Below are 14,569 nucleotides of genomic sequence, written 5' to 3'. Positions count from 1 at the left end.
TATTATCTTAATTAAGCATGCAAATTTTGCTCCAATTTAAGCTATTTCTCTGCTTATTGTAAAGAAAGTGCTTTAACTCTGAAGAGAAACCTCCATAGCTGTCTACTGACTGTCAGTAATCTACGTCCAGTGGACTTGAAGTCAAAATACTGGCCTATGTCTACGGCCATGCCACCCTAAACAAGCCCGATCCCGTTTGCAGGGTCAGGCCTGGTTAGTACTTGGATGGGAGATCACCTAGGAAGACCAGGTGCTGTAGACATAAAAAACAAAAACTAAGGGATTGTAAGCTGACAACCAAGGGTTGCCTCGCCTAAAAAATACATACATACATACTTACATATATACATATATACATACATACTTGCTTACACTTCAGTGCCTCTACCACCCCTTAAATAATTAGTTCATATACTGGTCTCTCATGTCCAGGGCGACCTCTTTTACAACTTTCTCAAGGACACTGACCTTGGTAGCAAGTTTTCTGAAGAAGTAAACTAAGACTACAAACATCTTCCTTTGATGTCTCATTGGGCCTGATATTTTTAAAGAAAGATGGTACTTTTCCCCCAATTATTTTATGGTTCAGAGATAGTGATGAGCCTTATCAGAACCCAAATCTAGCTCATGTGCCAGTTGTCTACATTTATTTTCTCTACACAAGATGTGAGAGTTTATCCATGAATAGAAAAGTCACTTTTGATCACATGTCAAGCCATCCGGGGCAGGGCTCACCTGAGAGTCCCCGTAGGGGTTCCAACTTTCTCTTAGAGGAAGGGATTGATTCACCTTCATTTACATCTTCTCCTGAGATGCTATTGGCTATATGATCATCAAAGGAATCTCAAACTGGTTGAAATTCGGTTATTTAGAAGACAAGAATGATTTTATCCACTATGCCTCAATTACAGGGGTGCCAAATCTGGCTTCCTAGCAGTCGTAGACAGGAAATGATTGATATGGTTATAATTTGATTAGAATTTACCTAGTAATCATTGCAGATAATCAGAATCTCAGAGTGAGGAGGGACCTTGGATATTTTTTCATTGAATCTACTCATTTTAAAGGTGAGGAAACTGAAGACCAAGTATATTGAGCCAGTAGAATTAGGTGATAACAAAATAAGGACTTCCATCACTTGTTCAGTTACATTGTATTTTCTTAAATACACACCATCTAGATAAACATGGACATTTCTGTTCCTTCTCCATACAAAAATGGATCTTATACTGAAGTGATGAGAGCTCTGAATTCAAACCAGTAGACCACCAACAAACATTTTGTGCTGGAACCCAGTGATTCTCTGTCACATAAAAATGTAATTCTGCACACTGAGCATTGGGTCTAGCATTGAATGAAACCTTAAAAGTTCAGCAAATTATTGTATTCTTGTATAAAAATTATAGTTTTAAGAGAAACTAAAACCGTAATTCTTTTTCTAGCTTAAGTTGTACTGATTTCGATCACATTTTATATGAGAGTAAATTTGCCACTTATAATACTCATATGATTCATCAAAATGTAATAAAAACTTTAAAATAAATTAAGGCAATCCATATTTTTATGATTTTAGGTATTTTTAAACTTAATCAATTTGACTCTTGGCATATAAAGCTAGTATATTTTTAAATTAATCAGATCACTTGTTGCAGTGTTTAAACTGGAATCACAACAAAAGGTTATCTTTCCGATTTCTCCATTCAAACAAATTTGAAGCAGTATAGTTCTTAATGATAATTTTTATCCTCTTGATATAAATTGAAGTCAAATTCTGAAAGGAAAAAAAATTATAAGATACAATGGGAAATTATTCACTAAAGGTATAAAAACCCAGAACTTTTAACTTGCAAAAGTGATGCTTGATTTTGTGATCAGTCCAAATGAGAGGGCGTATAAAAGAATCAGCCCAAGAAACAAATTTTTTTTCTTGAGAAGATGTGTAATTTCTGACTATTATTTTTAGTTCATTGAGAGGTATTAAAAATACAGATAAAAATGAAAGTAAATTTTTCCCCGTATGGTTGGCATTAAACATGGTAATAAATTTTTAAAGTTTATGCTTTGTTTATGTTTGTGTGTGGTTTTAGGCCCTGAGTATGCAGACATTGTGTTTCTGGTGGACGGCTCTGATCACCTGGGAATTAAGTCCTTCCCTCTGGTGAAAACGTTCATCAACAAAATGATCAACAGTCTCCCCATAGAGGCCAACAAATACCGCGTGGCCTTGGCCCAGTACAGCGACAAGCTCCACAGTGAATTCCAGCTGAGCACTTTCAAGAGCAGGAATCCCATGCTGAACCACCTCAAAAAGAACTTCACGTTCCTGGGCGGCTCCCTGAGGGTAGGAAACGCTCTCAGGGAAGCTCACAGGACCTACTTCTCTGGACCGGCAAACGGGAGAGACAAGAAACTGTTTCCCCCGATCTTGGTGGTGCTGGCTTCCGCCGAGTCCGAGGATGACGTGGAAGAGGCTTCCCGGGCCCTGCGGGAAGATGGGGTAAGAATCGTCTCCGTGGGGCTGCAGCAGGCTGCTGAGGAGAACCTGAAGGCCATGGCCACAGCTCAGTTCCATTACAAGCTTCGGACGGTCAGAGACCTCAGTGCGTTCTCCCAGAACATGACGCAGATCATCAAGGATGCGGCTCAGTACGAGGAAGGCGCAGTCGATGACGTTCTTGTCGAAGGTGAGATTAGGGTGCACGTATAGAAATGGTGATAAAATACTTTTGAAAAATCAGCATGGAGGGTGGAATGAGACTCTGTGAACATCCTTTTCCCCCAAAACCCGGCTGCCTTTTCAAATGTTAAATATCTGTGTGTTCAAAAGAGCCCAATGATTGTGGCCATTTTAAATCTAGTGAACCCCACAAGCCTTGGTCTTCCATGTTTCACTTAACCATGTTGCATATTATTTACAGGCTTCTTAAAATTCAGGGACACCTTCTCCCTGTTACCAGCTTATCTCTGAGCTATCTCCCTGGGCTTTATTTGGCATGTATTTTTATTACTGGTTCATTTAAAAGGTAGTTTTTTCCCTAAAGATATTCTGATTCCTGAAGTCATTGAGTGTAACCACAGACCATTAGAGCTGGAAACAACTTCAGGTAGTCCAAACCCCTTATGCTGCAGAGAGCAACTTGCAGCCATCCTTAGAGGCAATGCAGTTCGAAGTCAGAGCTAGGTCAGATCTCTCGATTTCCATGCTCATGTAGTTTCATTCCCACGCTGCCTTCCTTCCTGCTACTCTGTTCTAAATTAGCTGTGCTGTATCCTGTTCCACCTCCAACCTCTGTCCTGGTCTGTCCTCTCGTACTATTCTATTAACTAACAAGAAGGACCGAGAGTTTATGACAAGTGAGAAGCAGGGGAGAGCCAGTAAAAACCAATTTGCTCAAAGTATACAAGTCCAAATAAGTAGTAAAGGAAACTCTCATTATTTCTGATTAAATCAGAATGATATGACATATATAATTATCTATTATTACTAGAGAATGCTTTTCTTTGGTGATCTAAAAAAACAAAACAAAACATGAATCTTATTGCTAGTATCTTTCCCAAATAAAATAATTATTATTCTCTTACTATCCCTTAGGCATATTTGGACTATACCTGCTGATTTTATCAGTGATGATGCTTAAATGATTTTAATATGATAGTAGTAGCTGCTGTTCATTGAATGACTTATGTACCAGGCCCCATGATAAATACACTATCTCATTTAATCCCCATAACAACTCTATGAGATAAATATTATCTCTAGTTTATAAATGAGGAAATCGAAGCTGGGAGTTTAGCTAAGGTCTAATTAAAACCATGACGCTCTGATCTCAATTTCATATAATCGTTTTGTATGCCTCCTCCTTTCTTTAAGCATACAGTCAAGCTCCGGTAGATGTTCTCCAGGCCTTCTAATGCTGAGCACAGACCCTGAACCTACAACTAAACTTATGTTTCTGTTTTCCTTGCCTATACAGTTTGCCAAGGCCCTTCTGTGGCTGATGTTGTGTTCCTGTTGGATGTGTCCATCAATGGCAGCCAGGAGAACTTCGACTATCTTAAAGAATTCCTGGAAGAAAGTGTATCTGCTCTTGACATAAAGGAGAATTGCATGAGGATTGGCCTTGTGGCTTATAGCAATGAGACGAAGGTGATTAATTCACTGAGCAGGGGCGTAAATAAGTCAGAGGTTCTCCAGTATATACAGAACCTCTCTCCCCAGGCTGGGAATGCCTACACGGGAGCTGCCATCAGAAAGATCGGAAAGGAAGTCTTCCTTGCACAGAATGGCAGTCGGAAGAATCAGGGGGTGCCCCAGATTGCCGTCCTGGTGACCCACCGGCCATCAGAAGACAATGTTACCATGGCAGCCGTCAACCTCCGGCGCCAGGGCGTGGCCATCTTCACCATGGGCATCGAGGCAGCCAGTGACAGCCAGCTGGAAAAGATAGCATCGCACCCCGCTGAGCAGTATATCTCCAAACTGAAGACTTTCTCCGACCTGGCTGCTCACAACCAGACATTTCTGAAGAAGCTGCGGAAGCAAATAACGCACACGGTCTCTGTCCTTTCAGAACGAACTGAAAGTCTCAAATCTGGTAAAGTCTTTTGCTGAGAAAAGGATTATTCAGATTCTTTTTTCTTGTCTTTCAGGTATTATATATATGAAAAGGATTGCTGGGATATGAGGTGGAGAGTGAGACTAAGTTCCTAATCTTGTACTATAGCTTGATCACATGAAATGTAAATTGGGGGAGAATATAAGTTATTGAGGTGTCGGAATGGGGAGAAGGGATTTATTTCCCCTTTCACTTCCTCTTTCGTGCCGCTGTACCTGGATTCTTCATCACTTATAGCCACTTCAGAATACCATCTTTTGCTGTTTTTATCCCCTCATTTCTTTTTCTCTTTCACCTGTCATGTTCCCCTGCTCTTCGTTTCTTTTTGTATTTTCTCTCCTTTCTCCTTTGCCCTCATCTCCAAATTCCAATTTAGAGAATGAACAGGAAGCACAAATTGGATTGAGGACAGAGTCATTAATTTGTTGTGAAGTGCTATTCTAGTATCTGTGAGTTTAGAGAGACAGAGAACAACATATTTTAGATACTTCATATATACACATGTATTCTGTATAAAAATTTCATGTGTATATACACCTATAAGCATATATGTATATATTCTTCATCAAATATTTATAGCACGTTTACTATAGAAGTGTCATTGCCCTACACAAATAAGGCCACTGACAAATACCTTTAGTTTTATTAATTGACTAGGTATTGATGAGGAGTAAATAATTTGTTCAAGATTTCAAAAAAGAGACCCCATATGTCCACAATGTTCAGTTAAGAACCTTTTCCATGTCCCACACACCAAAGGACTTTTTACAAAGCAGTTATTCACTAATGAGAGAAGTGACTTGTAAAAATCCTCTTCAAGTTTTCTTTCAAATCTTTTACTATTTCCAGATTTACCCTGATTCATGGCAGAGAATTATCCAAATAACCTTAAACTGTGAAAAGAAATTCATTTGGCCCAGCTGATGCTAAGATTCCTCTATGTTAACTTAACAGAGTATGTCTTTTACTCCTAGAAACGGTTTCCCATTTTTCTGTTGGAAGAGGCTTGTATTTATTGTTCTGTCTGTTCCCATTTCTTCTTCACACTTACCCCAATGCCACACTCAACTTTTTGGTTCCATTTTAGGTTGTGTGGACACTGAAGAAGCAGACATCTATCTGCTCATTGATGGCTCTGGGAGCATCCGGGCCACAGACTTCCAAGAAATGAAGACCTTCCTGTCAGAAGTTGTAAGGATGTTCAACATCGCTCCCCAAAAGGTGCGGGTTGGAGCCGTTCAGTACGCTGACAGCTGGGACTTGGAATTCGAGATCAATAAATACTCTAACAAGCATGATTTGGGAAAGGCTATTGAGAACATCAGGCAGATGGGTGGGAATACAAACACGGGTGCAGCTCTGAATTTCACACTGGGGCTGTTGCAAAAAGCAAAGCAGCAACGAGGAAACAGAGTGCCATGTCACCTTGTTGTCCTAACAAATGGCATGTCCAAGGATAGCATCTCGGAGCCTGCAAACAGACTGAGGAATGAGCTCATCCATGTTCATGCCATCGGGGTCAAGGAAGCCAACAGAACACAGCTACAAGAAATTGCTGGCAAGGAGAAGAGGGTATACTACGTCCATGACTTTGATGCTTTGAAAAACATAAGAAACCAAGTTGTTCAAGAAATCTGTGCTGAAGAAGGTAGGAGAATGGTGGCTTCACCTTTGGACTTCAGCTCACAAGTTGCCTTCTTGCAATATTTGTCATTGCAAGTTCAGAGAAACAACATAAATTTCCAAGTTGAGATTGGTTGACTTGTGTAACTGTGTTTGTTTCCGGAACAAAACTAAGGGCCCATTATAGTGCTATTCTAATTAATATCTGAAGCATAAAAATATCTGGAGGCATTCTCCCTAGTATTAATTAGCTTCTCCTCACAAATCCCTGCTAGCATAGGTATATAGTTAGATACCACATATGTAATATGACCACATGATTTCTGATTTTAAGGAGTTCTTCAGGTTTATTTAAATTGCTTTTTAGGAAAACTTTTATGAAATCTTTGAGCTATATCTGTAGTTTCCAACCAGGGGACAGTTTGTCCCCTCAAGGGACACTTGGCAATGTCTAGAGACATTTTCAGTTGTCGTAACTAAGGGAGTGACACTGGCATCTAACAGAAAGAGGTCAGACTGTTGAACATTCTGTAGTATATCCTACGATGCATGGACTGCCCTCGCCAATAAAAATGATCTGGCCCAAAATGTCCTAGTAGTGCTGAGGTTGAGGAAGCCTGAGTTAAATATTAAAGCAAATTACTAAATAACAGAATCGTCTCACTTTTATTGCCTCCAATGCTTTATTTACCTGCAACAGTCTTTACCAAGTACATGGTTAACTTCAATTTAGTATTATGTGTGTTTTGGATTTTCCTGTTCACTCTTAATATTTTTCTTTTACATGAAGCCAACTTGAGTAAACATCTTGCTTTCTCCCATGCAGCCTGCAGAGAGATGAAAGCTGACATTATGTTTCTGGTGGATAGTTCTGGCAGTATAGGAAGTGAAAACTTCATCAAAATGAAAACATTTATGAAAAACCTGGTGAGCAAATCTCAGATTGGGGCAGATCGGGTGCAAATTGGTGTAGTCCAGTTCAGCGACATCAATAAGGAAGAGTTTCAGCTCAACAAATACATATCCCAAAGTGAAATTTTAGGTGCGATAGACCAAATGGCTCACATTGGAGAAACCACGTGGACTGGTGCTGCCCTGACCTTTGTGTCTCAGTACTTCAGCCCCGCCAAGGGGGCCCGGCCCAATGTCAGGAAGTTTCTCATCCTCATCACGGATGGTGAAGCTCATGACGTAGTCAAGGACCCAGCAGTAGCTCTTCGGCAAGAAGGTATAATTATCTATTCCGTGGGGGTGTTCGGCTCCAATGTCACCCAGCTGGAGGAGATCAGCGGAAGGCCGGAGATGGTTTTTTATGTTGAGAATTTTGACATTCTGCAGCGCATTGAAGATGATCTTGTTTTTGGAATATGCAGCCCACGTGAAGGTAGGCCTGGCTATACCCATTATGGGGCTATCCAGACACCATGTGTGCATGTCGGTTATTATTTTTGAATTAAATAGACTACTATCTGAACATCCTAAACTTCTTGTTTCATTGAAATGTTTATCCTAGTGACTTTTGACCTACATATAATATATGACTTTCCTCAACAGAACTGCTGAATTAAACAGTAAGGAACAAGTTTGGTATGCTTAGATTCTTTCCTATTTGTAGACAAATAGCACTAGAGTGGTAAGGCCTCCATTTAAAAAAAAGTAGTATCATCCTAGGTCTAGAGTCAGAAGCCAAGTCAGATTCTTATGGAAGAGATTTATTGAGGAGGTGTTTTCAGAAGGGAAGTGAGGAAAGCAGGACAGGGCATGGGTGGGAACTAAGCAACATGGTGGTCTTAGCTGGAATCTAGCTTCAGCTTGATCCCATGGGAAACTCTAGAGCATACATTACACTACAGAGTCCATTCCACCCCAGGAGAGGTGTATAGCCCAGCCTCATACAACCTTGGGCTATCAAGGCAGGCCAGAGAGGGGCATAACCTGCTGGACAAGGTTGTTCCCCTTTGACTTAACATTCACTATACATGTTAGTTTATTTTACAGTTTTTAAAAACCCTTACTTGTATAAAATGAGATAATACTTTTGAAAACACTTAAGGAACTGATTTATACTGTAACCCAGAGGGTCTGATGACAGAATCAGTCTGGAAAATATCTATGAAGGAGATGGTCTTAATGGAGTTTTGAGAGAAGGGACAAACATTGTTTTGTTATTCAAATAGCAGTTCAATTCAACTCCTCCTAGAAGGTTTGGTGAGTGTGTGTTTTGTGGAAAGAGAAATACACCTGGATTGTATTTCCCAGTAATTCAACCCAGAACAAATCTGAACTCTTTGAAGGGTGCTCATCCCTGAGCAGTTAAAGCCCCCGTCTCCTGGGTAATCCAGGCAGGCTCTCCAGGGAGGCCAAAGGAACATAGATAGTTTCTTCTTTTGCAAAACCAGCCAGTACAGGAAACATTCCATTTTTGTTTTGTTTTGTTTTGTTTCTGTGTAGGGTTTTTCTACTGTGTGTTTCTTTCTTATCTCTTTTACTAGTCACATAGCATACTTCATTTCTGGTCACCAAATATGTGGAGATTTTTTCCCATACCCAAGAGCAACTCTCAGATACCGGCACGGTGTCTGAGAATTCAACTCAACTCTGACACTCTCTACCTAGATCCCAACAGGTTAAGGACTCAGTCTCATAAAACTGCCCCCACTGCTACTTCAGACACCCATCACAAGCCCAGGTTATCACCTATGCTTCTGACCAACCTGCTATAGAAGGGAGGTTCCAACAATCCCCTCCTTGGGTTCTATTAATTTGCTAGAGTGGCTCACAGAACTCAAGGAACACTGTTTATTAAAAGATATGATAAAGGGTACAAGAAGACATTCACATGGAAGAGACGTATAGGCAAAGTTATGAGGGAGGGGTACGGAGCCTCCAGGCCCTCTCTGGACTCTCTACTCTCCCAGCACCATCATGCATTCACCCACCTTGAAGCTCACTGAACCCCATACTTTTGGGACTTTATGGAAGCTTCATCACATAGGCACAATGAATTATTAATCCATTAGCAGCTCTTCCCCCTTCTCATGAAAATGAGGGTGGGGTGCTGAAAATTCCAAGCTTATAATCATGGTTTGGTCTTTCTGGTGACTAGCTCTCATCTAGGAGCCATCCAGGAGCCATTCACCTCATTAGAACAAAAGGCACTCCTATCATCCAGGAAATTACAAGGGTTTCAAGAACTCTGCGTCAGGAAATGCAGACGAAGACCAATATGTGTTTTCTATTATCTTACACAGCCTTTTTTGAAAATTTGGTTTATGACTCTGTATACATGGCTTCTAGTCATTTGGGTAAATATATTGGCCCAAAGATTTTCAACAGTCCTACCACATAGCAAGAAAGTGCTGGCCAAAGAAGGGCATGTAATGAGCCTCTGGTGGGGGAGAGGGGGATACTTGCTCACAACTCCATTTCTCCAGAATGGATGAGTTAACATTTGGAACATACCTTTGTAAGGCATGTAGAGACATTGTGCTACATGAGGACTAAATCATTAACTATCTTACAATTCCACTTCCCCAGAATGAATGAGATGGGTTTAGAACTCTTCACTTTTAGATAAAATGTGCTACATACACATAGGTTAAGTATTAATTGGCTCTTTCTTGCTTTACTTTTCCATGGCATTGAACCAAGGAATAAAAAGTTAATAGGAGCGTCACACTGGGACAACTTAGTTAGGCGAAGTGTGAAAAGGGCTTATTTCTATGATGAGGCCCAATAATGAAAACAGATAATGTTTCAAGAATGTCAAAAAGGGAGAAAATGTAACCTTGAAAATTCAGCCATCATATAACCATGGAAAAATATACAGTGTTGCCAAATTCATTTTCATTTGGTCATTTCCCCAAGGTTTATCTTAAGAATAAAATCTCATGATCCCTGTGGCTTAAAAAAAATACACGAATTTGTATAAATTAAAGCACATGTTGAGAGACCCATTTATATGGAAATTTCCACAGATCTGTGATTTTTTTTTTTTAGTCCAGAAGCTTTCTCCCCTCCCACCCCTCACAGAAGGCTTCATTTCACATATGCCTTTTCCTGAAATCACACCTATTTGCATATTATTACATCTTGGCATCACAAATATATGTATATTGTGTCTGTTATCTAAGGAATGGACATTCTAATGTACAGCTTGATACCATGGCGAAGACACAGTGGCAATTAGAAAGTAGGTGAGAGGAGGGGAGTCTCTCGTGATGTCCAAAACTAATCTCATGGTTTTCCTTTCTCTTCCTCTTTTAGAATGCAAGAGGATTGAAGTTTTAGATGTAGTGTTTGTAATTGACAGCTCTGGCAGCATTGATGAAAATGAATATAATATCATGAAGGACTTCATGATTGACTTGGTGAAAAAAGCCGATGTTGGCAAGAATCGGGTCCAGTTTGGGGCTCTGAGGTATGCTGATGACCCAGAGGTGCTGTTTAATCTGGGTGATCTTGACTCAAAATCAGAGGTGATTTCAGCGCTCCAGAACCAGAGGCCCATAGGGGGCAACACATACACTGCCGAGGCACTAGACTTCTCAAACTACATGTTCACTGAAACCCGGGGCAGCCGCCTGCACCGGGGGGTCCCCCAAGTTCTCATTGTGATCACTGATGGAGAATCCCATGATGCAAAAAAGCTCAATGCCACGGCCAAGGCCTTACGGGACAAAGGCATTCTTGTCCTGGCTGTGGGGATTGCTGATGCTAACCTCGTGGAGTTGCTGGCCATTGCCGGGTCGAGTGACAAGTACTTCTTCGTGGAGACTTTTGGAGGCCTGAAAGGGATATTTTCAGACGTGTCAGCCAGTGTGTGTAACTCTTCACAAGTAGGTAAGGTTTGTCAATTAAGTTTTTCTTAATTATCAGCAAAGGTCCAAATGAGGGAGAAAGCAATAGCCCTCAGGAGCAAGTTCTCCAAATAGGAGAGAAAGAGTACTAACTGTTCACAGGACTTCCCCTGTTACAGAATCTCAGGGGTGGAAAGACCTCAAGGACATTGCATTCGGCCTCCTCCCTAAAGAAAGGTACCTTCTATAACATTCCTACTCACTCCTGCCTAAATTCTTCTAATGATGGGGAATTCACCATTTTTTGAGGAAGCTTTATGTATTAGAACACGAATTTGTTTACAGTGTCATTTTCGCTCACCGGTTCTTTTTCCTGCTCTTTACGTAAATCAAATTCCATTTTTTTTCCTAACAAGTTGTCTCTCCTTTAGGCTGGAGGTCCCTAGGTCCTTCTATTATGGCACAATCTCATTAAAAACATGAAGCCCAATAATAAACATTCTATTCCAGCCTTAGATTTTTCCAGAGTACAGTAGGACTTCTTTGCTCTGGATGCTATTTTGACATCTGGGGATTACATTGCCATACTTAGGTGTGTATGTGTGTATTCGTTCACTCATTCAGTCAGCTGCCATTTTATACTATTTCAAAGGGAGAGTGTGGTCTATTAAAATGCCTTCTTATTTTTATTAAGATGTATCATACTAAAAGTATTAAGTATTTTTATTAAATGAATTGGTATTAATCTAGGATTCCAACACCTTGGTACAATTCTTCTTTAAAGTTAACTTTTCTGGTTTTCATATGCATTGCCTCCTTAGATTACAACTACTATCTTGTTCTTTCACAAAACTAACAAAATTTTTACGAGTCTTATTGAAAACTAAAATCTCTTACCTTCTGTTGGTCAATGCCTAAAATCCTACCTATCCTTTTCAAGCTCACCGTAGATGTTGATATTGCATTTTAATATGGAGAGTTCTTGGGTGGAAAAGTAGTTTATTTCCTTTATTTGAATCTGAAACAAAGGAATTTAATAAGTTAACCAATTCCTGAAGGATCTATTTATCATATTTCTTTTTATCTCTTCCTGCTTATCTTGACTTTGGGACTCTCAGACACCTTTAATCTTTTTCAAGGCTAAATTGAGAATTGAGTTAGGTCAGTGGTGAGATCTCTGGGGAATTCAGGGAGATATTAATGCTTACCAGAAGGCTAAGGGATACACATGAGCATATGCTAAGCATAATTCATTCACTGGCAGTGGTCTTTCATATTCTTTTCTTTTGTATTTGCTGTGTTAATACAAAGGAAGCATCTTTAAACAGTACTCCATTGTTTGTTCAAAAATATTATTCTCAAGTAGATATTTTTGCCTATAGGCACCCGAAAGGGGGATGATAAAGAGGAAAACTGAAAACTGACTGGATATAGGTCAGAAGGCATGACTTTAGAACTCTGATTACTCAATAAACCAGAAAGTACTTACTGGTTCAACTAACCATGGTGGCCAAGTAAGCACTACAGACCATCTGTCTCTTTGTTTATATTTCTCTTCCAATTAATGTGAACCACAGGGTGGCATAAGAGAAACCACTCTCAAAAATACCATTTCTAGACAGCTGCAAACATTTAATTTACTCTGGCTGGGTTAAAAATAGAATAACAATCTGATTTTGATGATGTTGTTCCCTTTCCTCTTCTTCGTAGACTGTAAAATCGAAAACGTAGATCTCGTTTTCCTCATGGATGGTTCAAGTAGCATACATCCAGACGACTTCAAGAAGATGAAAGCATTCTTGGCATCTGTTGTTCAAGACTTTGATGTTAGTGTCAACAGAGCGCAGATAGGAGTGGCCCAGTTTAGCCATACCTACCAGGAAGAGTTTCTACTGGGAACGTTCACAGGCAAAAAGGAGATATCATTTAAGATTGAAAACATCCAGCAGATCTTTGGGAACACACACATTGGCGCTGCACTCCGGCAAGTGGGGCATTACTTCCGGACAGACATGGGCAGCCGGATAAATGCAGGTATCCCACAGGTATTGCTGGTCCTCACAGATGGTCAGTCCCAAGATGAGGTGGCTCAGGCCGCTGAAGACCTGAGACACAAAGGTATCGACATCTACTCCGTGGGCATCGGGGATGTGGATGACCAGCAGCTCATTCAGATCACCGGGACTGCAAATAAAAAACTTTCGGTTCATAACTTTGATGAACTGAGTAAGATCAAGAAAAGGGTAATTCGCAACATCTGTACCTCGGGGGGTGAGAGCAGTAAGTATTCAAATGTGTCCTTCATGTTTATTTCTCCCCTGTCTTCTCTGACATTTTTCTCAAGCTCTATTTATGTCCCCTGAGGCTGGTGGGAGAACTTAGATTTGTACCTTTGGACTTCAAATTGAACTTTTCATGGTTATCAAGCATTTTTTTTTGTGACTTGTGGGTTGAGAAACAGCATCTGAGAGCCTGTGTCTTTTTTTTCTCGCTGTCCCCAGGGAAAGCATCACCTCTTTGTGAATGGAAATCCTTTGATTTCAGAAGGTGTGAAGAAAAGTCCCTTATTTACAATCTGATTGGTTTCATAGGCCGGAGAACATACATCAAAGAAGTAAACTATTTGACAGATTTTGGTTGCCTGGCAATAAGGTCTACAGGGCTGCCAAATGCTGCAGCATAGGTCTATAGTGAATGTCTTTAGAGGTTTATAGCTTTATGATGAAACTTTACTGCAGAAGTTAGTAAGCAGCTTCTCTAAAATCAGCACATTCTGACATATATTTTTTTCCAATACATGGAAGGAGATCTTGAAGGGGGGATAACTTATTCTATTTTTGCACAAGTACCCAACAGGTTAGCTGTGGTTCTGTTTAACTATCCATGGTAGACACTAACCCTGAATGTTCACCAGGGAAGGGAAAGCTTACACAGTTGTTAAGAAGTAGCTCTGGAGACAAATCTCCGCTCAATAGCCATTGTTTCTTGGACAAATTTCTTTTATAAGTTTAATTTTCTCATTAGTAAAGTGTAAACAATAATAGCACCTACTTCAAAAGATCAATGTAAAGATTAAATGAGAAAATGCATATTTAAACTTTCCTATGAATAAGCATGACACCTGGGATGTAATTATAAAGTCATTTTTGTCTACCACTGATCCATTAAATTTATTCATGGGGCCAGCTCTTCCCTTGCCCCTAGTCACTTTCAGGTAATAAATGAACCTCTTTTTGGTGATTAATATGTTCATCCCAGTGTAACCATTAAAACTTCAAACTTCATTCAAGGTTACTCTGCTTTCCTAGCCTGTCACAGGCTGCTCACCTGCCACAAAGAGATGGTTGGCATTTTGTTGTTTCCTACCTCTCACTTCTACCCCCTTCTCCCAGGACCTGCCCTCTTCTTGCTAACCATGGTTTCTGGCCTCTCCAGAATGGACTGGGGAAGGGAGAAGAGTTAAAGAAGTACGGGAAAGTTCTTACCTGATCGCACTTGTCAGAAATTGGTTTTCTCCAATGGTAGCCCATG

At 40.2% G+C, this 14,569-nt stretch overlaps 1 protein-coding gene across 1 annotated transcript in view; it reads left to right on the top strand.

Moving 5' to 3' along the window:
- Window positions 1-14,569, top strand: part of LOC102883628 (collagen alpha-6(VI) chain) — a 92,676-nt gene that overhangs the window by 450 nt on the left and 77,657 nt on the right. Inside the window, exons 2-7 of the mRNA XM_006907292.1 lie at window positions 2,088-2,684; window positions 3,975-4,595; window positions 5,704-6,264; window positions 7,066-7,623; window positions 10,506-11,081; window positions 12,749-13,318. Of these exons, the coding sequence (XP_006907354.1) occupies window positions 2,088-2,684; window positions 3,975-4,595; window positions 5,704-6,264; window positions 7,066-7,623; window positions 10,506-11,081; window positions 12,749-13,318 (3,483 nt within the window). The remainder of the gene's footprint in view (window positions 1-2,087; window positions 2,685-3,974; window positions 4,596-5,703; window positions 6,265-7,065; window positions 7,624-10,505; window positions 11,082-12,748; window positions 13,319-14,569) is intronic.

The sequence above is a fragment of the Pteropus alecto genome, unplaced genomic scaffold (assembly GCF_000325575.1).
Source record: "Pteropus alecto unplaced genomic scaffold, ASM32557v1 scaffold92, whole genome shotgun sequence".
Taxonomy (NCBI): Eukaryota; Metazoa; Chordata; class Mammalia; order Chiroptera; family Pteropodidae; genus Pteropus; species Pteropus alecto.
This window is presented reverse-complemented; position numbering and strand designations above follow the sequence as displayed.